General features: G+C 51.1%; 1 protein-coding gene across 1 annotated transcript; it reads left to right on the top strand.

The window, feature by feature from the left end:
* Positions 1–4,611: 4,611 nt before the first annotated feature.
* Positions 4,612–22,661, top strand: ITGA2B (integrin subunit alpha 2b). Its single transcript, XM_084748033.1, has 30 exons — positions 4,612–5,154; positions 6,592–6,713; positions 6,809–6,906; positions 7,013–7,175; positions 7,384–7,433; positions 7,659–7,704; positions 7,825–7,950; positions 8,252–8,299; positions 8,426–8,469; positions 8,631–8,684; positions 8,840–8,892; positions 9,024–9,235; positions 12,199–12,381; positions 12,641–12,686; positions 12,786–12,890; positions 12,978–13,033; positions 13,123–13,274; positions 13,406–13,531; positions 13,852–13,919; positions 14,043–14,190; positions 16,050–16,142; positions 16,359–16,438; positions 16,723–16,803; positions 17,198–17,297; positions 17,402–17,554; positions 17,654–17,782; positions 18,417–18,533; positions 18,780–18,881; positions 19,086–19,202; positions 22,425–22,661. The coding sequence occupies exons 1-30, from the start codon at positions 4,967–4,969 to the stop codon at positions 22,479–22,481; spliced, it is 3,117 nt and encodes a 1,038-aa protein (XP_084604159.1). The 5' UTR covers positions 4,612–4,966; the 3' UTR covers positions 22,482–22,661.
* Positions 22,662–24,882: the final 2,221 nt, after the last annotated feature.

Here is a 24,882-nt window from a genome sequence, read left to right as displayed (position 1 = left end):
ACTAAAGGCGTGCACCACCACACCCGGCTTATTTCCTAACTTTTAAAATATTTAGATAGCTGGGCATGTTGACACACACTTTTAATCCCAGCACTCAGGAAGCAATGGCAAGCAGATCTCTTGAATTCCAGACCAGCCTGGTCCGCATAGCAAAACCCTGTCTCAAAAATCCTTAGGTATAGAAAAATGAAATAATCTTTCTATATTAATTAATACAGTAAAGTATTACGGTAGCAGTCTAACCAGCTAGTTCCCCAATGATTGACCTAGAGAGACTATTTAGAGGACATTTAAGGTTCTCCATCTCTGATGGGTTGAAGTTCAAATTCCTTAGTGTACCCTCCAGTGATGTGAGTCCCTCCCTGTCTGCTTTTCCTGCCCTCATACGGCATCTGCCCTTATGAGCGTTCTTCACTTAGTCCTCTTACCCTTTCTCATTCCTGTTCTGCCCTGTTCTGCTCTCGTGGCTTGCAGTGTCAACAGGACAAAGCAGCCTGTGTTTGAATCCTACTTCTGCTGCCATTTGGCATTCCACACACACACAGACAGTTTACCCAGAATCCTGCTGGGTTTTGCCCTTATGAAATAGTCCAAGTAGTATCCATTTCATAGAGTTGCTTCTTCATTTCTGTTTTCCGAGGAATACTTGCTGTCCCCGGTAGCAGTCCTGAATGTTCTGGGCTTTATTGTCTCTGGGGCTAAGCTGAGGAACCTTCACCTGATGTCTCTGTAGCCTTTATACCATGAACAGAAGAAGGACTCGTCTAAAACTCTGGTGCGTGGAGCTGGAGAGATGGTTCGGCAGCTGAGAGCAGATCCAGAGTCAGTTCTCTGCACCCATATCAGGCAGTTCGTAGCTGCCTATAACCCCAGTTCCAGGTGATCCAATCCCTTCTGGCCTTCATGACACCTGTACACACATGTTTCAGATAAGCACACATGTACGAATAACACATCTTTTTTTTTTTTTTTGAGACACGGTTTCTCCATGTTGGTCTTGGCTGTTCTGGATGCACTTTGTAGACCAGGCTGGCCTCGAACTCACAGCGATCTGCCTGCCTTTGCCTCCTGAGCACTGGGATTAAAGGCGTGCGCCACCACACCTGTCGAATAACACATCTTAAAAAAAAAAAAAAAACAGTCACCAGGTGTGGTGGAGGTGCACACATTTAACCCCAGCACTCAGGAGACAGAGGCAGGTGACTATGAGTTCGAGGCCAGCATGGTCTACAGAATGAGTCCAGGACAGCCAAGGCTACACAGAGAAACCTTGTCTCAAAAAACTAAAACCAAACCAAACCAAAACCAACAGTCAAAAAGCCCATCATAGAGGTGCAGGCTCTCAGTACCCACACTTTGGAAACAGAGGCTTTGGGTTTGATATAAACCTCATCTACATGGTGAGTTCCAGGATAGCGAGAGGTACACAGAGAAACCCTGTCTTGAAAAACAACCAAACCAAACAAAAACTACTCTAGTGCTTAAACCAGGGTTAGTGATGGCGTTCTTGTCATCTCATTACTACAGGGCTAGAGGCAGGAAGATCAGAAGTTTAAGTCCAACCTGGCCTAAGTGAGACCCTTATTTTTATTTTTTATTTATTTATTTATTTATTTATTTATTTATTTATTTATTTTGTCTTTTGAGACAGGGTTTCTCTGTGTAGCCTTGGCTGTCCTGGACTCGCTTTGTAGACCAGGCTGGCCTCGAACTCACAGCGATCCGCCTGCCTCTGCCTCCCGAGTGCTGGGACTAAAGGTGTGCACCACCATGCCCGGCAGAGACCCTTATTTTTAAAAAGGCCCAAAAGAAGACTAGAGAGATGGCTCAGAGGTTAAGAACACTGACTGTATCCAGTTGTGGTGGCGCACGCCTTTAATTCCAGCACTTAGGAGGCAGAGGCAGGCAGATCACTGAGTTCGAGGCCAGCCTGGTCTACAAAGAGAGTCCAGGATAGCCAGGGCTACACAGAGAAACCTAGTAAACCTAGTCTCAAAAATAAATAAATAAATAAAATGCCAAAAAGGGGGTGTGTAGGAGTGGGAACAAGGCCAGTGAGATGGTTCAATGAGTGCAGGCACTTGTTGTGATAACTGGAGTTTGATTTTTGAGACCCACATGCTAGAAGAAAACCAATTTTCAAAAGTAGTGACCTCCATACTCATGCTTTGACACACATGCCCACACATATATACACAAGATAGATTTTTAAACTGTGATTTTTAAATTTTTATTTATTTTATTTTATTTATTTTATTTTTGGTTTTTCGAGACAGGGTTTCTACTGTTCAGGACTTGCTTTGTAGACCAGGCCTGGAACTCACAGAGATCCACCTGCCTCTGCCTCTCAAGTGCTGGGATTAGATATATGCACCTGGTGACATGATTCTAAAAAAAAAAAAAAAAAAAAAAAATTTATTTTTCCCCTTTTGAGACAGGTTTTCTCTGTGTAGCCTTGGCTGTCCTGGAGTAGCTTTGTAGACTAGACTGGCCTGGAACTTGCAGTGATCCGCCTGCCTCTGCCTCCTAAGTGCTGGGATTAAAGAAGTGCGCCACCACCGCCCTAGCTAAAATTTTTTTTTAAAGCAAAACAACTACAATGTGGTAGCAGTTCATATTGCTCTACACAGAACACACCTAGCAGCAACTCAAGAACCACTCAGTTGAAGACAGTGGGAAGACCGAGGGTTGCAGACGCTGGTACATGCACTGCATACCCATCAGAAACTTGGCAGTGGGAACACACCAGTGAAGAAAGCCCTGAATAAAACCCAAGGAGCTTTTTACTTAGTGAGGGATAACATTTTTAGTTGGATGCTGAGGTACAGAAAGGAAGGAGTTAAAAAATAGTTCTTCCAAATGGGATCCGGGGGGTTGTTGGGGGGTTGTTCTGATGTATTTTGATTATTAATAAAAAGCCATCACATCTGGGCAGGGCAAATGAGATAGGCATGACTAAGGTCCCCGGGCTTGGGGAGACAGAGAGAATCTTGGGAAGAAGAAGAAGAAGAAGAAAAAGAGAGACCAGAGGAGAAGAGGGAAGAAAGCTTTCCCATCATGAGTTAGATGGAGGAAAAGGGAGGAGAAGGAGGCCACCATGGATTAGGTGGAGGAGAAGCACACGGCCAGTGTGGATGGAGGATTTGGCCCAGATGAAGAACATTAGCCAGTATAAGGGATTATGGATGGGAGGTAGCTGGACAGAAATGATTAGAAGGAGATGGCATGGGATTGGGACAGGGATCGGATACCTGCCCCACTGTGGGAAGGAGCTTAGGGTATTAGTGTCTGCCCTGCTCCAGGTTAACTAAGGCTATGTTAAAATATAACAGGTGTCTTGTGTCGTCACTGATTGCTAGCGGGTTGGTTAGAAAATCCTGCCGTAATAATAAGTATAGGCCCGATAACGAACAGTAGGCTGTACTGATAAATTAACAGCAACAAGTGGCACCCAACATGGTAGGGCCTAATAATACTGATAATTAAAATGAACAACAACAGGAGGAGTTTAAAAAAAAATAGTTCCTCAAAATGGGATAGGGTGGTCACGTAGGATAAGGCAGTGGTTAATTTAATCAGAAGTAAAGATCAAGCTTGGGGGATATGCTCAGCGGTAGTAGAGCGCTTGTCCCACATTCATGAGACTGTCCCTAGCACTGGGGAAAAAAAAAACCAAAAAACAAAACCAGACTAAAAGGAAGATTTGGCTATGTCCCTTTATCTCTTTGCTTTGGGGCAAGAGGCGTGCAAGGCCAACAGGTCTCGCCGCATCCCCTCCACATCCGTAGAAACGGTCCCGCCTACTCAGGATTTGACCCTTTTCACTTTGTCATTGTTTGCTTCTTCCATCCTTTAGGAAGACTTCAGTCTTTCAGCAACACTGCATGCTGGGCTCTTGGCTAGGCCCTGACAGCAGAAAGGACCCTCGCTCTCAAAGGATTTGGTACTCAATTCAGTAAGAAGTATCATCAGGGACTGTACCTGTGTGGGTATACCATGGTGCCAACGTGAGGACTTGGGAGGTTTTTCCTAGACAGTGACTCTATCCAGAACCAATTCTGGATGGTGGTTATATTTATGTTTACTATTTATTTACGTACAGTTAGATACACACTGTCCTTCAGGAAGGAGTGAAGCCGTTCGCTTGAACAGCCTGTGCTCCATCTCAGGGACTGCGAACGTTACACCTCAGAATGCCATTTTAGCCCCATCTCCTCCCCACTTAGCTCAAGATCCATCCATTTGTGACCTTTCCCCCCCCCCCCCCCAGTATTGAAGGCACCAGGATAGCCACACTGAAACTTGCTTCAAGATGAAAAAGTGAGGAAACTGATGGACAAATACTGCTGGCTGCGGCTGTCCAAAGGCTCTAGGAGGAGGAAGTGGACAACTGTCATATTCAGAACCGATGGCAGCTTCAGGTCTTATCAGAGAAGAGCAGTTTCCTTACTCCTTCCTTCACCTCTGGCCAAGTCACAGCGTTCAAGGCAGACTAGTCAGCTACGGGGGGGGGGGGGGGGGCGGGGTTGGCCTGCACGGCGGGGGGCGCGAGAGGGGGAGCGCTGTACAGCTGTGGGCCGTGGTGAAGTAGGACGGGCCAGCTAGTTGCCAGTTATGCTCTCCCAGGTAGAAAAGGATCGTGGATGGGTTAGCATAGTGACAGTGGAGAAGAAAGAGACTGTAAGAGATGCATGCAGCCGAGAAGCAGAAACAACAGGACTTGGGAGATGAGCAGTCCCGGAGAAAAGGGAAGAGCAGTGGCTTTGAGCCATCAGCATCCATCCTCAGAGTGGACCCTCCCCCTTTCCTAGCAGCCCTGGAGACCACGTGATCCAGGGGCTATTGCCCTCTGCCGGTAACTCTGTTCGAGTTCCAGTTTGATAAGCAGAAACTTCCTGTGGTGGGGAACTCTGGGGAAGGGGACAGAGCTGGCCCATTCCTGCCTCGGAGGTTTGGGAGAAGGGAGATGGCCAGAGCTTCGTGCGCGTGGCAAGCCCTCTGGTTTCTGCAGTGGGCACCACTGTTCCTGGTACCCTTTGCTGCTCCTCCAGCCCGGGCCTTGAACCTGGACCCTGTGAAGCTGACTGTCTATACGGGCCCCAATGGCAGCCACTTTGGATTCTCTGTGGACTTTCATAAGAACAACCACGGGAGGTGAGCACTGAAGGAGATGTGGGTCTTAAGACAGGTCTGCCCCCCTGTCATTGCTTCTGTGGCCTCTCTCATCACCTAGCTGAGCAAGGTGAGTTCTAGGGTCCCTTTGAGTGGAGGTCAGGAGTGCTGGGGGAAAGAACAGGTTCCAGCGAGGAGGGCGGGATTTAGCAAGGAGAAGATGAACGCCGAACAAACAAAGGTAAACGTAAACGTGATGTCTTCTCTTTCCCCAAGCGTCAGTGATATGACTCGCTTTACCCTTCTCTCCTCATCTTAAACTGACTGGCAAAGTTGCAAGTGCCTATTGCAATGCAATGCACACTGTTTTTCTCCATTCCAACCTCATCCCCGTCCAAATGGGGGGGGTGTGGTGGTGGTACTGACTGTTCTGGGGAAGGGGGGGGAGGGATTTAGGGTTGCTTACACCGTAAAGGTACGGTCTGTGGCTGAGTGTGGTGGCACATCCTTGTGAACCCAATACGTGGGAAGCTGAGGCAAGAGGACTACCACAAGTTAAATACCCAGAGCCACATTACAAGAAACTCCTGGGCTGGGTGTCACGCTGCACACATGCCTTTAATCCCTTTTTAATGGGAGGCAGAGGACCACCACGCCTGGCTCTTTCTTTCTTTCTTTCTTTCTTTTTTCTTTAAATTAAAGACTTTACTTATTTTATGTATGAGTGCTCCATCTGCATATACACCTATATGCCAGAAGAGGGCATCAGAGTCCCGTATAGATGGTTATGAGACACCATGCGGTTGCTGGGGATTGAACTCAGGGCCTCTGGATTAGCAGACAGTGCTCTTATCCAGCCCCGACATGGGCACAATTTAATAAGCATCCTGGAGTATGCACATTTTTACACATTTTTACAAAAGCATATGGCTGAGGGCATACTAAATACCTCTTATACATTTATTGCATTTACTCTTCCAACAGCATAATCGGTTGCTGTTACCCTTATTTTACATATGGCAGAGCTGATTTGAGCCTAGGTCCGCTAGGACCTCAACTCCCTCAGCGCCACACATCCCCACTCTAGCTTGCCCCATCCTCACCATTCAAACCTGTTCTCACTAAGGGATCTAGTCTGTTTGACGAGGCAGACATTTTGTCTGGTTTTTGTTGGGAGGGAGTGGGAGAGGGCATCAATGTTTGAAGCATAAGGTGTTTTCTGTAAGGATTATTAAAGCTTTCCTAGCCCAACCAAACCAACTGGTTTAGTCTGCCCCCCTCCTCCCCCTCCCCCCGTGAATTTCCTAAGAGTCCAGTTTCAGCTGCCCCTAAAATGAAGAGGCTGGCCTTAAGGGATTATCTGTGAGGAAAAGTGGTCCAGTTTCTCCTATGCCACACATCCTTCCGGGTACTGCTAGGGTAGTGGGCACCTAGCAGGATAAAGACCCTTAGCGGTGCTCACCCATCTTTCCTACACAGAGTGTCCATCGTGGTAGGTGCCCCCAGGGCCCTGAGCGAAAGTCAGGTGGAGACTGGAGGCGTGTTCCTGTGTCCCTGGAAGGCCAATGGCAGCGAGTGCAACTCACTGCTCTTCGACCTCAGTGAGTCTCAGGCGTGGAGGGGAAAGGGGGAGTCAAGTAGAAGTGGATAGGCCCAGCTCCAGAGCATCATCACTCTTTCTTGTGCTCTCCTCCAGAGGATGAGACCCAAGTCATAGGTCCCCGATCTTTCCAAACCTTCAAGACCGGGCAAGGACTTGGAGCATCGGTCGTCAGCTGGAATGACGTCATTGTGGTGGGCACTGTGGACAGGTCAAAGGGAGCAAGGCCAGGGCAGGGGCACGTTCGAGGGAAGCCCGAATATCGCGTCCTTTCCCCACTCTCCTGTGGCTCTGCTCTAGGCTTGCGCCCCCTGGCAGCACTGGAATGTCCTAGAACAGGACGATGAAGCAGGGAAGACCCCCGTAGGTGGCTGCTTCGTGGCTCAGCTCCAAAGCGGCGCCCGCGCACAGCACTCGCCCTGCCGCTCCATCATCACGAACTCGGTTTACGAGAACAGTTTCAGTGAGTGCCCTTTCGCCTTTGGCTCCACCCACCGATCGCTGCAAACCCCGCCCCGCCACCAACTCGCACGCTGGGAGACCCGCCCCTCGCTACACTACGTCCCCTGGGCCCCGCCTTCATGCCCCTTCCAGCAGAGTCCCGCCTGCCCAAACGGGGCTCCTGGTTTGGAGCGGACCCCTTGCCTGACCTCCCCTCTTGCCTCCTGTAGCTATAGACAAGAGATACTGTGAAGCTGGCTTCAGTTCGGCGGTGACCCAGGCAAGTCGCGGGCAAAAGCCGATAGATAGCTTAGCCTGGAGGCTGAGGCAGGGGGATGGCGAGGTTGGAGACTAACCTGAGTTACAAAGTGAGCCTTCTCTTAAAAAGAGATGGGGTGGGGTGGGGAGAATGAGGACAAATGAATATGAAAATATCACGCAGGCAAAGCAGTTTAGGGTTGTTCCGAAATAGGGGACCCTCTCACGACCAGGACTTCCCTTTCAGGCTGGGGAGCTAGTGCTTGGGGCCCCTGGCGGCTACATGTTCTTAGGTATGTGCTCAGTAATCCAGCCCACCTCCTATCTCTCAGTTTGAGGAGACCCGGAGACCCAGGCATCCGGGCATCCGGGCATCCGGACCCCCACACCTCCTGACCCTGTGTCCTTCCTAGGTCTCCTGACTTGGGCTCCAATTTCGAGTATCATCTCTAGCTACCGCCCGGGGACGCTTCTGTGGTATGCTTCCGGTCAGCGCTTCACCTTCGACTTCAACAGTCCAGTGTTTGACGGCTACCGGGGTAACCTTGACCTCTCCTTTCCAGGCTTCCCAAAACCCTGAATCAGGTCCTGCCCCTGTTGGAGCCTCTATGCCAAACTTAGCTAGTCAACCCCAGCACAAAGGCACCCTGCCCTCTGTTCCTGCCTCTTCCCCCACACATGTCCAATTCCCATCCACACTGGCTCGCCCTTCTCACCTTGGTACGCCTCAGTTTCCCCTCCTGCACAATGGATGCAGTTTATACTATGACCTCGGTACTCTTTGAAACCCCTTCCCCGAGTGAGGTCTTCCTTGTTGCTAAAACTGTGCTGTGTCTTCAGGGTACTCGGTGGCTGTGGGCGAATTCGATGGGGATCCGAGCACAACAGGCAAGGAATACGGGTGGGGGAGCCCCCGGAGCAGTAGCAACCTCCCAGCAAGCCCCCTGGGTCCTGACGGGAGGTTAGAGTAAGTGGGTACTAAGGATCTGATGTGCCGAGCCTTGCTCTCCCCAGAGTACGTGTTGGGTGCCCCTACTTGGAGCTGGACCTTGGGAGCGGTGAGTGCTGGCTGGCGGCTCTTCACTGTTTGACATTCTGAGGCCCCTGTCTCTAGTCCTCTTGTTTGAGCCCCCCCACACTTGCCTGACCCTTTCTCAGTGAGAATGGGAGGATCATGAGGGAGCATGAACAATACACTTGAGTGCATTCCTCCATGCAGGTGGAAATTTTGAACTCCAACTTGCGGAATCTGCACTGGCTGCCCGGAGAACAGGTAGGTGGGTGGGTGGGTGGGTGGGTGGGGATTGTGGCCCCATGGGAGTGGCCAAAGTCAAGACACGCTCCCAGATAGTTCATGGGATTTGAGGGTGATGTCTAACAGAGATGCTGTGTGCAGAAGCACAGACTAAAATACTCTTCATCTTGTAGACGGCTTCGTATTTCGGGCACTCGGTGGCAGTCACTGATGTCAACGGGGATGGGTGAGAAGAGGGCACGCCCCGCCCTTAGCCAGCTGGGTTCTCAATTGCCAAGGGTGGCCAAGCATTCCTCTCATTCACAGCATCTTCCTACCTCAGCTGCACCTAACCTTACCCATCTGGTTGGTCCACAGGAAACATGACCTACTGGTGGGGGCTCCGCTGTACATGGAGCGCAGGGCAGACCGCAAGCTGGCCGAGGTGGGCCGGGTATACTTGTTTCTACAGCCTGCGAACCTCCATACTCTGGTCTCCCCCACTCTCCTGCTGACTGGCACTCATCTCTATGGGAGATTTGGTTCCGCCATTGCACCCCTGGGTGACCTCAACCGAGATGGTTATAATGGTGAGTGTGGAGGAGCTGCCTTTGCCTATAAGAGGGTGAATTAGGCCCGGAAAAAATGATAGACTTAAGCCAGATGGTGGAACCTGTAGTGCCAGTGAGAAGGAGGCTGAGACACAGAGGGAGACTTTGGGCAGCAGGAGCTAGGAAAGGCTTGACTGCCGAGTGGAAAGTGGACACCAGAGTTCGAGGCGTCCAATTAGGACGCTTTGTTTAGACCCCAGCATGATGACCCTGCATAAACATTTGGAGAATGGCGTTAAGAGATACCATGACCTTGTTAAAGTTATTTTTACAAAACTGCTTTTTTCTCAGTTTCTCTTAACCCAGCTACCCTCTTAACCTATTTGCACAAATTATTCAGACTATTATATTATTTTTAGCAAGCTTCACAACACAATAACTGAGCAGTTATTACTCCATTCTTAACCCTCTAAGCTAATTTGGCTTCCTCCCAGCCTACATCCTAGAAATACTTGCACCTTGTAGCTTTTCTGCTCCAGCTCTCTCCTAAAGTCACCTGTACCTCTCCCTTTGCTAAATCCCCTACTTCCTCTCCTAACTCCTCCTTCCCTGACTGGCAGGAAGTCCCGCCCTATTCTCTCCCTTGCTCAGCGATTGGCTATAAACTGCTTTATTGACGTATCAGGGGACAATTGGTAAGCAGTGTGTATACAATAGTGAGACAGGAGAGTCTCAGAACAAGGATTGCAACCAGATACAGGGGGCCATACAGAAATCAGCATTTGGGGGCTGGAGAGATGGCTCAGTGGTTAAGAGCACTGCCTGCTCTTCCAAAGGACTGGAGTTCAATTCCCAGCACCCACATGACAGCTCACAATGACCTTATGCCTGCAGTGACTTTACAGATATTTAGGGCTTAGACTATTAGGTCTGGGTGGGAAATGAAATATAGAGTCTGAAAGAAAAGGGACCCTGAGTGGGAGTGAGGAGCAGGGAGGTCTTTAGGTCAGTCTTGGGCTAGCTGAGCTTGAAGGGCTTGCGAGTATTAAGTGGAACCATCCTGAGAGCTGCTTGGATTGACTTTCCCCACTTCCCCAAAAGAGGGCTGAGGGTGAGATAGAGAACTTGGAAGAATGGATGCGACCTGCAGCCTGTGAAATATGAGAGGCCCAGCATTGAACCCTGGGAAGCAAGAGCAGCTAGGGAAACACCCAGGAAAGGTGACTCTGGGAAACAGACAATGTTCAGACAGGTGGGAGAGAGAGACCAGGACATTTGGTGGCCCAAAAACTCTAAAAGAGTAATTTGAGCAGGAGGAAGGGATGGTCCTGGTGGCCCCTTTACTCCTAAAAGGTACAGTTAGGTGGGACTGGATAAACATCACGGGCTTTAGCAAGAATGAGCTCATTGGTGGCAGTGACATGAACCAACCCCGGCCAGGTATGGTGGTGCGTACCAGTCAACCTAGTGCTCAGGAAGTGGAGGAGGCAGGAGGAACAGAAGTCCAAGGTCTTCTCTGCTAAATGAGAGGCTGGAGACCAGCCTGGGATACATTGAACCTTCTCTTAAAAAAAAAAAAAAAAAAAACCAAAAGCCAAAAAACAAAGCCAACCAGTGAAGGGCAGCTTAGGGACATAAACCAGACCACTGGGGCTGTGGGGGTGGGGCAGGGTATGAACAGAGATGAAACACTCAGCAGTCATTGCTGATGACTTTTTTTTTTTTTTTTTTTTTTTTTGGTTTTTCGAGACAGGGTTTCTCTGTGTAGCCTTGGCTGTCCTGGACTCGCTTTGTAGACCAGGCTGGCCTCGAACTCACAGCGATCCACCTGCCTCTGCCTCCCGCGTGCTGGGATTACAGGTGTGCGCCACCACAGCCGATGCCAATGACTCTTTTACCAATGACTCTGAAAGGACAAGAAAGACCACCATGAAATGAGGATGGGGGCCATGGAAAGATTGTGTTTTTCTTTTTCTTTCTTTCTTTCTTTCTTTCTTTCTTTCTTTTTTAATTTGGAAGGGTGGGGAGTGTAATAAATAGGAAGGAAAAAGGTCTTGTGGGGAACAGGAGGGGTCGTCCAGAGCAAGGTCCCTATGATGGCCTGGGCATGCAGACATGCCATCCAGAGGCACAAGAAACCGAGTCAAAGGCCACGTGGGGAAAGCAGAAAGAAAGAGGGCAAAGGGGGCGGGGGGTCCCTTCCCGAAGGAAGTGGGCGAACAGCCTGGAAGGATGGAGAAAGTGAGAAACAGGTGCAATAGGGAAATCTGCAAGATAGTTGAGAGGGTCCCAGGGAAGCTGGATAGTAGGAAGTCACAGTGCCCCCCTCTGTTCTGTGTCTCCTGCAACCCTGGGCTGAATTAGCTCCACATAGTCTTGCCAGGCTGACCCCAAGCTGGCCATGGGACAAGAATGTTCAAGAACAATTAATCAAACAGTCAGGAAATCCATGAGGCCCGAGTGAGACAGACTGGGACAGAGAGGAGGCCATGGGACCTGAGGATACCCCTGGCGTCAGAATCCTCTATTTCTTTTGTTTTTTGTTTTGTTGTTGTTGTTGTTGTTGTTGTTGGCTGGTCTACAAAGTGAGTCCAGGACAGCTAAGGCTACACAGAGAAACCCTGTCTCTAAAAAACAAACAAACAAACAAAAAAAGCAGGGTTTCTCTGTGTAGCCCCGGCTGTCCTGGAACTCATTCTGTAGACCAGGCTGGCCTCCAACTCACAGAGATCCACCTGCCTCTGCCTCTGGAGGGAAAGGTGTGTGTCACCACCACAACCCACCCGGCTGAGCAAATGGAACCGTATCAGTGCATCTCCCTTGACAATGAGGACTGCTGGAGCGTTTTTTTTTTTTTTATAACAATCTGTTGTTCATACTTGGCCAATCTCTCTCCTCCTGGTCTCCCAGGACCTTCCTAGAGAGGCATCTGTGGAGAGATTGGCAGAATCCCCCGGGGAGACCCAATCACAAGCAGCCACACTCTTTCTCTCTTTTTCCAGATGTTGCTGTGGCTGCCCCCTATGGGGGTCCCAGTGGTCAGGGCCAAGTGCTGGTGTTCCTGGGTCACAGTGAGGGACTGCATCCACGCCCCGCCCAGGTCCTGGACAGCCCCTTCCCCACAGGCTCCTGCTTTGGCTTCTCCCTTCGTGGTGCTGTAGACATTGATGACAATGGATACCCAGGTGCCTGTGGATTTTGCCTCCAGCCAGTCAAGACAGGCCTTTGAGCGCTTTCGGGAATGTGGAAAGACACACAGTTGGGGGTCCATGTTTGACCTGGTGCCAGCTGTGGGCTCTAACTTGTCTGTGTGGCCGGGATGCTTGGGTTTGGGGGCAGGACACCTTGAACCTCCAGGGACTGATGGTGAACTTTTTAGGGGATAAGGACTCACTCTATGCCCATTCTAATGGCCACTTTTGACCCTTCTCCCTATGTCTATAGACCTGATAGTGGGAGCATATGGTGTTAGCAAGGTGGCTGTGTACAGGTAAGCTGTGTACTGGCTAGTAGGAAGGGCCACCTCATCAGAGGAAGCCGGGTCAAGAGGGACACAGTGGTGAGCCTCCTCCTCCTCCGATCCCCTCAGAGCTCAGCCTGTGGCGGTGGCTACGGTCCATCTGATGGTTCAAGACTCCCTGAATCCTACATTGAAGAACTGTCTTCTGGAAAAGACCCAGACACCAGTCAGCTGGTGAGGAGGTGGAAGTCGTCACAGACTTGGCAGGGTTTGGGACCTTAGAGAGGTCCCCAACCCACAAACCTACCCCCGTCTTTGCAGCTTCGACATCCAGATGTGTGTGGGAGCCACAGGGCACAACATTCCTCAGAAGCTCCGTGAGTGGCCCCCGAGGGAGGATTGGAAGAAGGGAGGTCTGGGTGTCTCCACTAGAGGGAGAGCTGGCTCCTTTCTGCTTGCCCTGCAGAGCTAAAAGCACAGCTGCAGCTGGACCTGCAGAAGCCCAGGCAGGGCCGCCGGGTGCTCCTCCTGACCTCTCAACAGTCGAGCCTCACCCTGGATCTGGACCTGGGCGGAAGAGACAGACCCGTCTGCCGCACCGTAAAGGCCTTCCTTCGAGTATGCTCAGGCTAGGGTGGGCGGAGCTGGGTGTGCAGGGTTCTCCTGGAGGCAGTTCAAAGAGCCCTAGGATCCCAGCAAAGAGTGTGGGTCCAGCCACAGGATAGCTAGGCTCTTGCCATCTATGGTAGGATGAGGCCGACTTCCGGGATAAGCTGAGCCCGATCGTGCTGAGTCTCAACGTGTCGCTGCCCATAAAAGAGGCTGATGTAACACCTGCCGTGGTGCTGCATGGAGAGACCCATGTCCAGGAACAGGTAGGGACAGTGGGACAAGCAAGAAGGGTGTAAGATCCCTGGTAAGGAAGGAGCCGTAGGCATGAATCCTAAACCTGGGGGTCACCCCCAAGTCCTGATGAAATTCCCCAAATCTCAGTCTCCCCCAAACCCTGTTGTAGACACATAAACCCTACTATCACCAGACCTCTGGCATCACCCCAAACCTTCGGGCACACTCCATCCCCGACTCTCTAAGGTCTGAAGAGACCCCTGGAGCCATGGTTATTCTCTGAGCTCTGAGGTGACCCGGAGACCTCATAAGTCCTCAGCTCACCCACATATCCCGTTGTGTCCCCTAGACCCGGATCATCCTGGATTGCGGGGAAGATGACCTGTGTGTGCCGCAGCTCAACCTCACAGCTACTGTGTGAGAGGGGTCTCCCACTCTATCCACCCCGTCCCTCAGTGCCCCCAGGAGACCCGCTCCTTACCTGAGTCCCCTCTTGTACCTCTGGCCTCTGGTGCCAAACGAAGCCCATCCCCCATACAGGGGGGACTCCCCACTTCTAATTGGCGCCGACAACGTGCTGGAGCTGAAGATTGATGCAGCCAATGAGGGCGAGGGGGCCTATGAGGCAGAGCTGGCTGTGCACCTGCCTCCAGGAGCCCACTACATGCAGGCTCTCAGCAACCTTGAGGTGAGGCACCACCCTGAGCCACGGCTGTCAGCCCTCCATCCTGCAGGCAGCAGGTGTGAGAGCCTTCCCTCCAGCTTCCCACCACCCAGAGCTCTGCTGCTCTCATGCTTTTGCTCTAAAGATGTATGAAAGTTTTCAGCGTTTAGATGCAGCAACATTATATAGGTGTGGTGTGCGTATGAAAAACACACTGGCTAGTGGTTCAAATGTCTAGAACCCTGTTACAAAATCACCGAAAGGCTCAGGAAGCAGCGCCAGGTGGGTGGGGGGTGGGGGTGGCGCACGCCTTTGATTCCAGCACTTGGGGAGGCAGAGGCGGGTGGATCTCTGTGACTTCGAAGCCAGTCTGGTTTACAAAGTGAGTCTAGGACAGCCAGGGCTGTTACACAGAGAAGCCCTGTCTGGGGGGGGGGTGGCGGGGGGGAGCAAATGTTAATTAGAATCATGTTAATATCTGCTGAGGAGCTGGGGTGATGGCTCAGCTGCTAAAGTTCCTTTCACCCAAGAGAATAACCTGGGTTTAGCTCCCCAGAACCCACTGGGAAAGCCAGGCATGGCTGTGTGAACCTGGAACCCTGGTGTAGGGATTTGCTGATAGGTATATCCCTAAAGCTCATTGGCCAGGCAGGCTAGCCACACCCATTGGACCCTGTCTCAATCAATAACTATACAGCTATTGGGGAAAGAAAGATACCCAATATTAACTTCTGGTTCCCACATTCACACACACAGACACACACACACACACCCCACATACAATTCGTAGGCTTAGTCTTTCCCCCTAATGTTGGTAGGCACTTATAGGAAACAAATTTTATTTAACTTAAATTCACTATTTCTGTGTGTGTATATGCATAACTGTGCAAGGGTGTATGTCAGTCATGTGTCTTTCATCTTGTTTTTGTTTTTTTAATTTTTTGGGGATTTTTTGTTGTTTGGTTTTGGTTCTGCTTTTTGTTTTTCAAGACAAGGTTTCTGTGTGTATCCCTGGTTGTCCTGGACTTGCTTTGTAGACCAGGCTGGCCTTGAACTCACAGTGATCCGCCTGCCTGTGCCTCCCCAAGTGCTGGGATTAAAGGTATGTGCCACCTTTTTTTTTTTTAAACAGCGGTTGTTTTTTTTTTAAGATTTATTTATTTATTATGCATACAGTGTACACCTGCACACCAGAAGATCTCATTATAGATCACCATGCGGTTGCTGGGAATTGATCTCAGGACCTTTGGAAGAGTAGCCAGTACTCAACCTCTGAGCCATCTCTCCAACCCCACCTTGTTTTTTGTTTTAAAGATTTATCTATTTATTATGTATACAATGTTTTGCCTGCATGTACACCTGTACTCCAGAAGAGGGCACCAGATCTCATTACAGATGGCTGTGAGCCACCATTTGGTTGCTGGGAATTGAACTCAGGACCTCTGGAAGAGCTGTCACCTCTCTTAACCACTGAGCCATCTCTCCAGCCCTTGTTTTTTTGTTTTTTGAGACAAGGTTTCTCTGTGTAGCTTTGTCTATCTTGGAACTATTCTATAGACCAGGCTGGCCTCCAACTCAGTGATCCACCTGCCTCTGCCTCCTAAGTCTTGGGATTGAAGGTGTGCGCCACCATGTCTAGCTTTTGTTCCTGTAATTTTTAGCAACCAGGTCACTCTGGGTGAGATTGTTTTTATTTCTAAAATGAAAATCCTTTTTTAAAAAAAATAGTAAAATGACACAGCAATATAAAAATAGAAGGTGGCAGTCCCTTGAAATCCCCCCAGGACCCTCCCCCAATACTGGCCATCAAGGCTTCTGCGGACATGTAGGACACCCCACCCCGACGCCGCTCTGTCCCACCTGTCTCTGCACCTCTCCCCCAGGGCTTTGAGAGGCTTGTCTGCATTCAGAAGAAGGAGAATGAGTCCAGGCTGGCACTTTGCGAGCTGGGCAACCCCATGAAAAAGGACACCCGGGTAAAGGCTCCAATGACGCGGACCTAGGGACAGAGCGGGGCAGGAGGACAGGGGCTCAAGTGGGAGGCAGGAGGCCTTCTAACGCTAGCTGCATGCTAGGGTGGGTAGGCTTTTGGGGGGTGAAGATGGGTGGGAGATAATAACGGTGGCTTTGGGGCAGGAGGGATGGGCCCGGGGGGACCCTGGGGCAGTGACTTCGGATTTTCCCTCTTCCAGATGGGAATCACGATGTTGGTGAGTGTGGAGAACCTAGAAGAAGCGGGAGAGTCCGTGTCCTTCCAGCTGCAGGTCAGGAGGTACTGAGCTGGGCAGCATGGCGGCCTCCTACCATGCTTCCTCCATCTGACCGTCCGTGAAGAAACCCTTCACAATAGAAAGACGTTCCCAAGAGCGCTGTCCCCTTCTTCCCCCCCTGCCCCCCCACCCCCCCCCCCCCGTGCGGGCCCAGAAGGCCTAGAGGACGGTCTTTCTCAGGTCAAAGCTCAGTATGGTGTGCTGTTTGGTGTGGGAATAACGCTCGCTGAGCCATCTAAAAGCCTCGGGCCCGTCAGTTTCTTCTTTTCACCCTTTTCTCCTCCAGCAAGAACAGCCAGAATCCGAACAGCAAGGTTCTGCTGTTGCCTGTGGCGGTCTTCGCTAAGGCCTCAGTGGAGCTTCGAGGGTGAGAGCAGTGGGGAAACGGTGGAGGGAACCCAGTTGTTCCGAGGAGGGGGTGGGGGTGTGGCTTGGCTAGCATGACTAGCATCTCATAAAAGAAAAGGGTACAAGCCGGGTGTGGCGGCGCACGGGAGGCAGAGGCAGGCGGAACGCTGTGAGTTCGAGGCCAGCCTGGTCTACAAGGGGAGTCCAAAACAGTCAAGGCTACACAGAGAAACCTTGCCTCGAAAAACAAAAACAAAAAACAAAAAACCAGAAAACAACAACAACAACAACAACAAAAACCAAAAAGAAAAGAAAGAAAAAAGAAAAGAAAGAAAGAAAAGGGTACAGTTGGGGGGGGGTCCTGGAGGTCCTTCGGGGAGTTGGATGCACTCTGGGGACTTGGGCTCCTGCAGGAACTCCTTCCCTGCTTCCCTGTTGGTGGCAGCAGAAGAAGGTGACAGGGAGCAGGACGGCTTGAACAGTACGGTCCTCAGGGTGGACCACACCTATGAGGTAGGTCGGAGCCTATAGGGTGCGAAGGTCCTGGGAGATGCAGGCTGGCGGCTGAGCCCCCCACCCCCACCCCACCCACCCCCCCCCCCCGTCTCCACCCCCAGCTTCACAACGATGGCCCTGGCACTGTGAGTGACCTACGACTAGTCATCCACCTGCCAGGCCACTCCCAGCCCTCGGACCTGCTCTACGTCCTGGATGTGCAGCCCCAGGGGGGTCTCCTTTGCTCCTCACAGCCCTCCCCTAATCCCCTTCAGGTGAGGCTCCGGGGGCGAGGGAAGGAGCTGTGAGAGGGCAAGAGCAGGCTGTGGGGTGCAGGCCCTGGAAGCGCATTCACTGTGCCCTTGTCCCCCCAGATGGTCTGGAGGACACCCACTCCCAGCCCTTCTCCCTTTCCCTCGGTCCATCACAATCGCGAGCGCGACCGCAGGCAGGCGGTCCTGCAGGGGCCCGAGCAGCCAGGGCAGCGGGACCCGGTTCTGGTGGTGAGAAGGCTCAGCCGGCTCCAGCTGGGGCCCTCGGGAGCCCGAGGAGATGGGAGGCAGGGAGAGCGGTGCGGTGCAGTGCGGGAGAGATGATTGGCAGAGTAGGCTAGGGGACACGTGGGCTGCTCTGTCTGTCTGTCTGTCTGTCTGTCTGTCTCTCTTTCTCTCTAAAAAAAAAAAAAAAAAAAAAAAAAAAAGAGGCCTGCCTGTAATCCCAGCACTCTGCGAGGCAGAGGCAGGAGGATCACAAAGGGAGTCCAGGACAGAGAAGCCCTGTCTCAAAAAATAAAATAAACCCAAAACCAAAAATAAAAAGCCTGGTCTACAGAGTGAGTTCCAGGACAGACAAGGATACACAGAGAAACCTTGTCCCAAACAAGAAAAAAACAAAAACAAAAACAAAAAAGGAAAGAAAAAGAAATGCCAAAGCCACGTCACAAAACCACCGAGTACCGCAGCTGACCGCTGCCTTCAGGCTTCGTCCCTGTATCCTTGGGCTGTTGAACAAACGTACTGTAGAAGCTCCCCCAAGGGACCTGCGCTCCCTGATCCTCCTGGCCTCTCTTTGTTGGGTCCTTGATTGATGGGGGATGATTGGCAGGGGCTACTAAGGACTTATGACACGTCCCTCTAGAGCTGCAACGGCTCAGCGCCCTGTACGGTGGTGGAATGTGAGCTGAGGGAGATGGTGCGCGGGCAGCGGGCCATGGTCACCGTGCACGCCTTGCTGCAGATGCCCAGCCTCCGCCAGGTGGGGCTAGATGCTGGGGGCGGGGCCTTTAGGGGCGGGGCCTGTGGAGGCGATACAGGAGTTTGCTCTGGGCTTGAGCCGGTTCACACAAGCCTTGGGGTGATTTACCTTAGGGGCGGGAGCGTTGTAAAGCCTGGGCGGAACTCAGAATCGGGGAGTCCGGGGTGGGGGTGTGGGGTTAGATTGAGGCCAGCTGCAGGCCTCGAGTGGCTGCGGTAAGCGACTGTCACCCCTACCCTCCAACAGAGGCCGCAGGAGCAGTTTGTGCTGCGGTCGCACGCCTGGTTCAACGTCTCCTCCCTACCTTACTCGGTGCCAGTGCTCAGTTTGCCCAGCGGGCAAGCTCTGGTGAGCAACCCTAGATCTCTGTCAGCGCCTAGCCAGCTTGGGGCGGGGCCTCTCCAGGGCTGAGGGGCGGGGCCTCCCTGGATTGAAGGATGAGGTCTATCTGAGGTTGAGAGGCAGGGTCTCTCTGGTACTAGGCAATGGCTTGGCTGGGCATCCTTCTCCCAGGTCACAAGCCCCCTGAAGTGACATCCGGTTTGCCCTCAGGTGCAGACACAGGTGCTTCGGGCTTTGGAGGACGGGGCCATTCCTCTCTGGTGGATCCTGGTAGGCGCGCTGGGCGGTCTGCTGCTGCTGACTCTGCTAGTTTTGGCCATGTGGAAGGTGAGGCTGGAAGGGAGGAGACACAAGAGTTCCCAGGTGGTCACAGGAGGCCACGGGACCTGTCTGATCTCCATATCCACTATTAGAACGTCATGTTTCTGAGGACTTGAGCTGGACACGTACCATCCCTTCCCATTCCCCACCCCCCACCCCCGCACCCATCCAACCCCCACGTAGGACGCCTGAAATCCCCAGGCCTTCGGACCCCTTCCCCCACTGTAAGGAAGTCAGAGGAAACTGAGACATTCCCTCTGAACTTCCTGGCTGCTATGGGCAGGGATGTTGCAGCGATAAAACACTATGGCCAAAAGAAACCTGGGGAGGAAAGGGCTTATTTGGTTTTACACTTTACAGCCAACCGGAGAAGCCAAGGCAGGAAGGAACTAAGTAGAGACCTTGGAGGATAGCTGCGTACAGGCTCGCTTCCTTGCCTGCTTTCTTATACAGCTCAGGCCCAACAGCCCCAGGACGGAACCACTGACAGAGGGCTGGACCCCTCCATCAATTGGCACCTGGGAAAATGTCTCACAGGGGCTGTAAGGATGAGCTAAGAGCACTGGCTGCTCTTCCAGAGGACCCAGTGTTCTGTTCCAGCACCCACATGGTGGCGATATAATTCCAGTTGCAGGGGGATCTGACAGCCTCTTCAAATTTCTTTAGCACCAAGCATGCATGTAGTGTGCAGGCAAAATCAAAAGGCCATGCACATAAAAGAAAATGTAATTATTTTATTTTATTTTATTTATTTATTTTGGTTTTTCGAGACAGGGTCTCTCTGTGAAGCCTTAACTGCCCTGGAATCGCTTTGTAGACCAGGCTGGCCTCGAACTCACAGCGACCTGCCTGCCTCTGCCTCCCGAGTGCTGGGATTAAAGGCACGTGCCCACCACCACCCAGCAATAAAAAGAAAACGCCTCAAAGGCATGGCCACAGGCTAATCTGACCTGGGTGATTTTGTTTGTTTTGTTTTTTGAGGACATGGTTTTCTTTGTATATCCCTGGTTGTCCTGGAACTTGCTCTGTAGACCAGGCTAGCCTGGAAACTCAGAGAGAGAATTCTCCTACCTGTGCCTCATGAGTGCTAGGATAAAAGGCATGTGCCACCATGCCGGACTAACCTGGGTAGTTTTTTCAGTTAAGGCTCCCTCTTCCCAGATGACTTTAAGTTTGTGTCAAAGTGACAGCTTAAGCTGACTGTGACATTATTGCACACTGTCATTCCCCTCAGTGAGCTGGGATGCTCAGGGACATAGAGCAGTGGTTCCCAACCTTCCTAATGCTGCCACCCTTTAATATAGTTCTTTATGTTGTGGTGACCTCACAACCATAAAATTACCTTTGTTGCTGCTTCGTAACTGCAATTTTGCCACTGTTATTATTATTTTTTGTTTTTGTTTTTTTAAAGATTTGTTTATTTATTGTATATGAGTGCTTTAATCTGCAGAAGAGGGTATCAGATCACATTATAGATGATTTTCAGCCACCATGTGGTTGCTGGGAATTGAACTCAGGACCTCTGGAAGATCAGGCAGCACTCTTAACCACTGAACTATCTCTCCAGCCCCCTTGTTGTTTTTTTTTTTTTTTAAAGATTTTTATTTTATTATTTATACATTGCTCTGCTGAATGTGTGCCTGCATGTACACCTGCAGGCCAGAAGAGGGCACCAGATCACAGTATAGATGGTTGTGAGCCACCATGTGGTTGCTGGGAATTGAACTCAGGACCTCTGGAAGAGGAGCAGTCAGTGCTCTTTACTTCTGAGCCATCTCTCCAGCCCCCTGTTTTTGTTTTTTGAGACAGGGTTTCTCTGTGTAGCCTTGACTATCCTGGACTCACTTTGTAGACCAGGCTGGCCTCGAACTCACAGAGATCTGCCTGCCTCTGCCTCCCACGTGTTGGGATTAAAGGCGTGTGCCACCACGCCCGGCACCACTGTTATGAATTGTAATGTAAATATCTGTGTTTTCTGATGGTCTTAGGTGACCCTTAGGTGTAAGGGTCATTAGATTTCCAAAGGGGTTGTGACCCACAGGTTAAGGGCCTCTGATCTTGACCCTGCCCCTGATTCTTGAGAGGGTCCCTTGCTTCTATGTGCTGAGGAACAGAGGTGTGAGTTATGAAGAGATGGAAAAATTAAAGCCAAGCATGGTGAGAAAAATGTAACCCTAAGTGTTTAGGAGTGCAAGCTACACGCAAGCTCCTGTCTCAAAAAACAAAACAGAGGCTGCTGAGATGGCTCAGGGGATAAAGGTACTTGTCACCAAATCTAATGACTTGAGTTCTAACCCTGGGACCCACATAGTAGAAGGAGAGAACCAATTCTTTTATGGTTTGGTTTTTTGTTTGTTTGTTTGTTTTTTGTTTTTGCTTGCTTGTTTTGGTTGGTTTTTCGAGACAGGGTTTCCCTGTGTAGTCCTGGCTGTCCTAGACTCACTTTATAGACCAGGCTGGCCTCGAACTCACCAGAGGTCCCCCTGCATCTGCCTCCTGAGTGATGGTATTAAAAGTGTGTGTTACCATGCCCAGCAGGCATTTTTGGTTTTTCAAGACAGAGTTGTCTATGTGGCCCTGACTGTCCTGGAACTCAGAACTTTACTTGCCTCTACCTCCTGAGTGCTAGGACAAAAAGTGTGGGCCATCACCACCTGGCTGAGAGAACCAATTGGTTTTTGTTGTTGTTGTTGTTTTGTAGTTTTTCTAGACAGGGTTTCTTTTGTGTTATCTTGGCTGTCCTGGACTTGCTTTGTAGACCAGGCTGGCCTTGAACTCAGAGAGACCCACCTGCCTCTGCCTCCCAAGTGCTGGGATGAAAGGCGTGCAGTGCCACCACCTGTGGAGAGAACCAATTCTTCGAAGTTGAAACATGCACATGTATAAATAAATAAAATATCATTTATTTTTAATTTATGGAGGCGACATCTCCCAATTAAAAAAAAAAATTCCCGGTGTGGTGGCACATGCCTTTCATCCCAGCACTTGGGAGGCAGAAGCAGGAGGATTGCTGTGAGTTCGAGGCCAGCCTGGTCTACAAAGCAAGTCCCGGACAGCCAAGGCTATACAGAGAAACCCTGTCTCAAAAAACAAAAATAAGTAAATAAATAAATAAAATAATAAATAAATAAATAAAAATCCCACTTGAGTTTCAAGGCAGCAGGTTTCCAGTCTCGGGGGTTCGTACCCTGTGCCTGACCCCAGCTCCTGTGTTCCCCCACTTTCCAGGCTGGCTTCTTCAAGCGGAATCGACCACCTCTGGAAGAAGAGGAAGAGGAAGAGTGATGACATCAGAGCTCGGTCCTGGTGGGAAGGCTGGGTGCCTGCTTCCCCTCTCATTTCCAGCCAGTTGCCTCTGCTCAGAACTCCATGGGTTCAAACCATCCCATGGGGCCTTTCCTTCCCAGCAGGCTGGCCACGCCCCCTTTCCTTACTGCCTAATAAAGAGCTTGATCTCCATACCCACCATGCTACCTTGACTTGACGTCTGAGGCTACTATAGTGGGGGAGTTGAAGGGATGTTTGTGGGGACTGAGGCTGAGGTCGTTTGAGCAGTGAATCTACACTAACAGGGTGGCTGCCAGGGAACAGAGCGTGGGGTGGCATGCGGAAGGGAGCAAGGGAGGAACGGTGGGAGGGGCCTCCCGTGAAACTCAGTGGCCAGTGAGATAGGGGTTAGGAGCACAGGAGAAGAAATGCTTGGTCTCTGATGGACAGCTTTGTATCTGTTGTTTTGCTTTTCGAGACAGGATTTCTCGGTGTAGCCTTGGCTGTCCTGGACTCGCCGTGTAGACCAGGCTGGCCTTGAACTCATAAAGCTCGGCCTGCCTCTGCCTCCCGAGTACTGGGATTAAAGGCGTGCGCCGCCACGCCAGGCTCTTGTTTTGGTTTGTTTGAGACAGGATCTCACCATGTAGCCCCGCCGGGCCTGGAGCTCCCTGTGGAGAACAAGCTGGCCTTGAATTCAGAGAGATCAATCTACTTCAACTTCCCAGGTACTGGAGTTAAAGACATGTGCCGCTGTGCCTGGAGGGACAAACCTCAAAATAATCCAAGACCTGGGACAATGACATTTGCTTCTTCTTGCCTCTCCTTCCCCCTATAAGAGGCAGGCGGATCGCTGTGAATTCGAGGCCAGCCTAGTCTACAAAGTGTTCTGAAAAGGGGCAGAAGAAAGCCAGTCAGGCTCAGCTTGAGGAGGACAGTGTCCCACCAGAGAGGGGACAGCAGATGTTGTCCTTGCAGCCACCCTGATGCCAGGAGACAGGTCTTCTGCTAGGAAAGGGGCTGAGGTGTAGAAGGCAGCTCTCCAGCTCTGGGGGTTGGAGATGGGTTCAGAAGTCAGCCTCTCCTCCGGAGCCCCATGGGGTTTGCTGATCCACATGCTAGGACTATCTCAAAGCTGAGATGAGCAGTAAATAAAGCTAAGTCTCTATCCCATGGGACCTACATTCAAGAAATAAAAGTGTAGTCACTGGTGGCCCAGGCTGTGAATGAAAATGGAGGAAAAGGGTCAGGTTTGTAATCCCAGCTATTCTGAAGGTAGAGGCAGGAGGGTCACAAGTTCAAGGCCAGCCTGGGCTACAGAGTGAGTTCCAGGATATCCAGAGAGACACAGAGAAACCCTGTCTTGAAAAACGAGAGAGAGAGAGAGAGAGAGAGAGAGAGAGAGAGAGAGAGAGAGAGAGAGGGAAACATATGTGGGTGCTGGTGGAGTTGCCATTTTCTAAACTTGTCCAGCGTAGTCAGGTAGTCAGGGGTCTGAGGAGTAAAGGAGCCACACTCCTACATGAGGCAAAGTGTTCTGAAAGTTCGGCCGGTGACAAGGGAGCAAGTTTGGCAAGGAGGGGCCCACTGTGGCTTGTAGCTGGGTGGGGAGGGCCCTGTGGTGCATATCTGTTGGAGGCGCAGGGCGGCAGGTGAGCAGACACACTCCCACCGCTGTGCCTCGAACACTGAACCCAACCCATGCTGCATCCAGGGAACTCACAGGGGCATAAGACTCGCCTCACCAGAGCGGAGAAGGGTGAACAGTGAATTCTGAAAACATCGATTTGACATCTATGCCCGGCAAGTTCCAGAACAGGTTTCTAGTTGGGTGACTGTGAATATTTAAGTAAAGATTAAGCCATGATCGTTGAACCCCAGCCAAATTCCCTCTCAAGTCAGGCATTACAGCTCCATGGCTCAGACCACCTGCCTTGACTCAGCAAAGCGTTTGAAGGGAAATATGAGCTGCATTGTAGGGTCTGGGATTGAGGCCTGGATGATTTTGATAAGACTGGGAAGGGGGCAGAGGGCTAGGGGGAGTGGAAGTAGCAGAACCCTCTCTGCCCCACAGATGGCTCCTGGCTGCAGCGGCCACAGTGGTGATGCAATGGGTGAGTGAAGCAGATTCAAGGCAGCCCTGACAGATTGTAAAGTTGGGTTGGGACCAACAGGATGAAATTCAGCAAGGATGAGTGCTAAAGCCTGTGCTTAGGTTCCAAAAAAAAAAAAAAAGTCGTTACATAAGCACAGGACCGGGGGAATGTGGCTACATGGAAATTTCTATTAAAAAAGAGGAGCTAACATGCAACCCCAGCTACGCATGGCTAGCTACGCAGGGAGTCTGAGGTGTGTGTATGTGGGTGGGGGCGAGTTCCAGGATGGTTTAGGCTTAATAGTGAGACACTGACAAAAAGGA

The sequence above is a fragment of the Acomys minous genome, assembly GCF_964271855.1.
Source record: "Acomys minous genome assembly, chromosome: 12".
Classification (NCBI taxonomy): Eukaryota; Metazoa; Chordata; class Mammalia; order Rodentia; family Muridae; genus Acomys; species Acomys minous.
The sequence above is the reverse complement of the archived record's forward strand: the minus strand, read 5'-3'. Positions and strand labels throughout refer to the sequence as shown.

Excerpts from the sequence above, each read along its gene's own strand:
- ITGA2B (XM_084748033.1), top strand. The coding sequence starts at position 4,967 with ATGGCCAGAGCTTCGTGCGCGTGGCAAGCCCTCTGGTTTCTGCAGTGG. Across the intron at positions 9,236-12,198 it reads CAACCGAGATGGTTATAATG|ATGTTGCTGTGGCTGCCCCC; the intron begins GTGAGTGTGGAG and ends CTCTTTTTCCAG. Across the intron at positions 16,804-17,197 it reads GCCTCAGTGGAGCTTCGAGG|GAACTCCTTCCCTGCTTCCC; the intron begins GTGAGAGCAGTG and ends GGGCTCCTGCAG.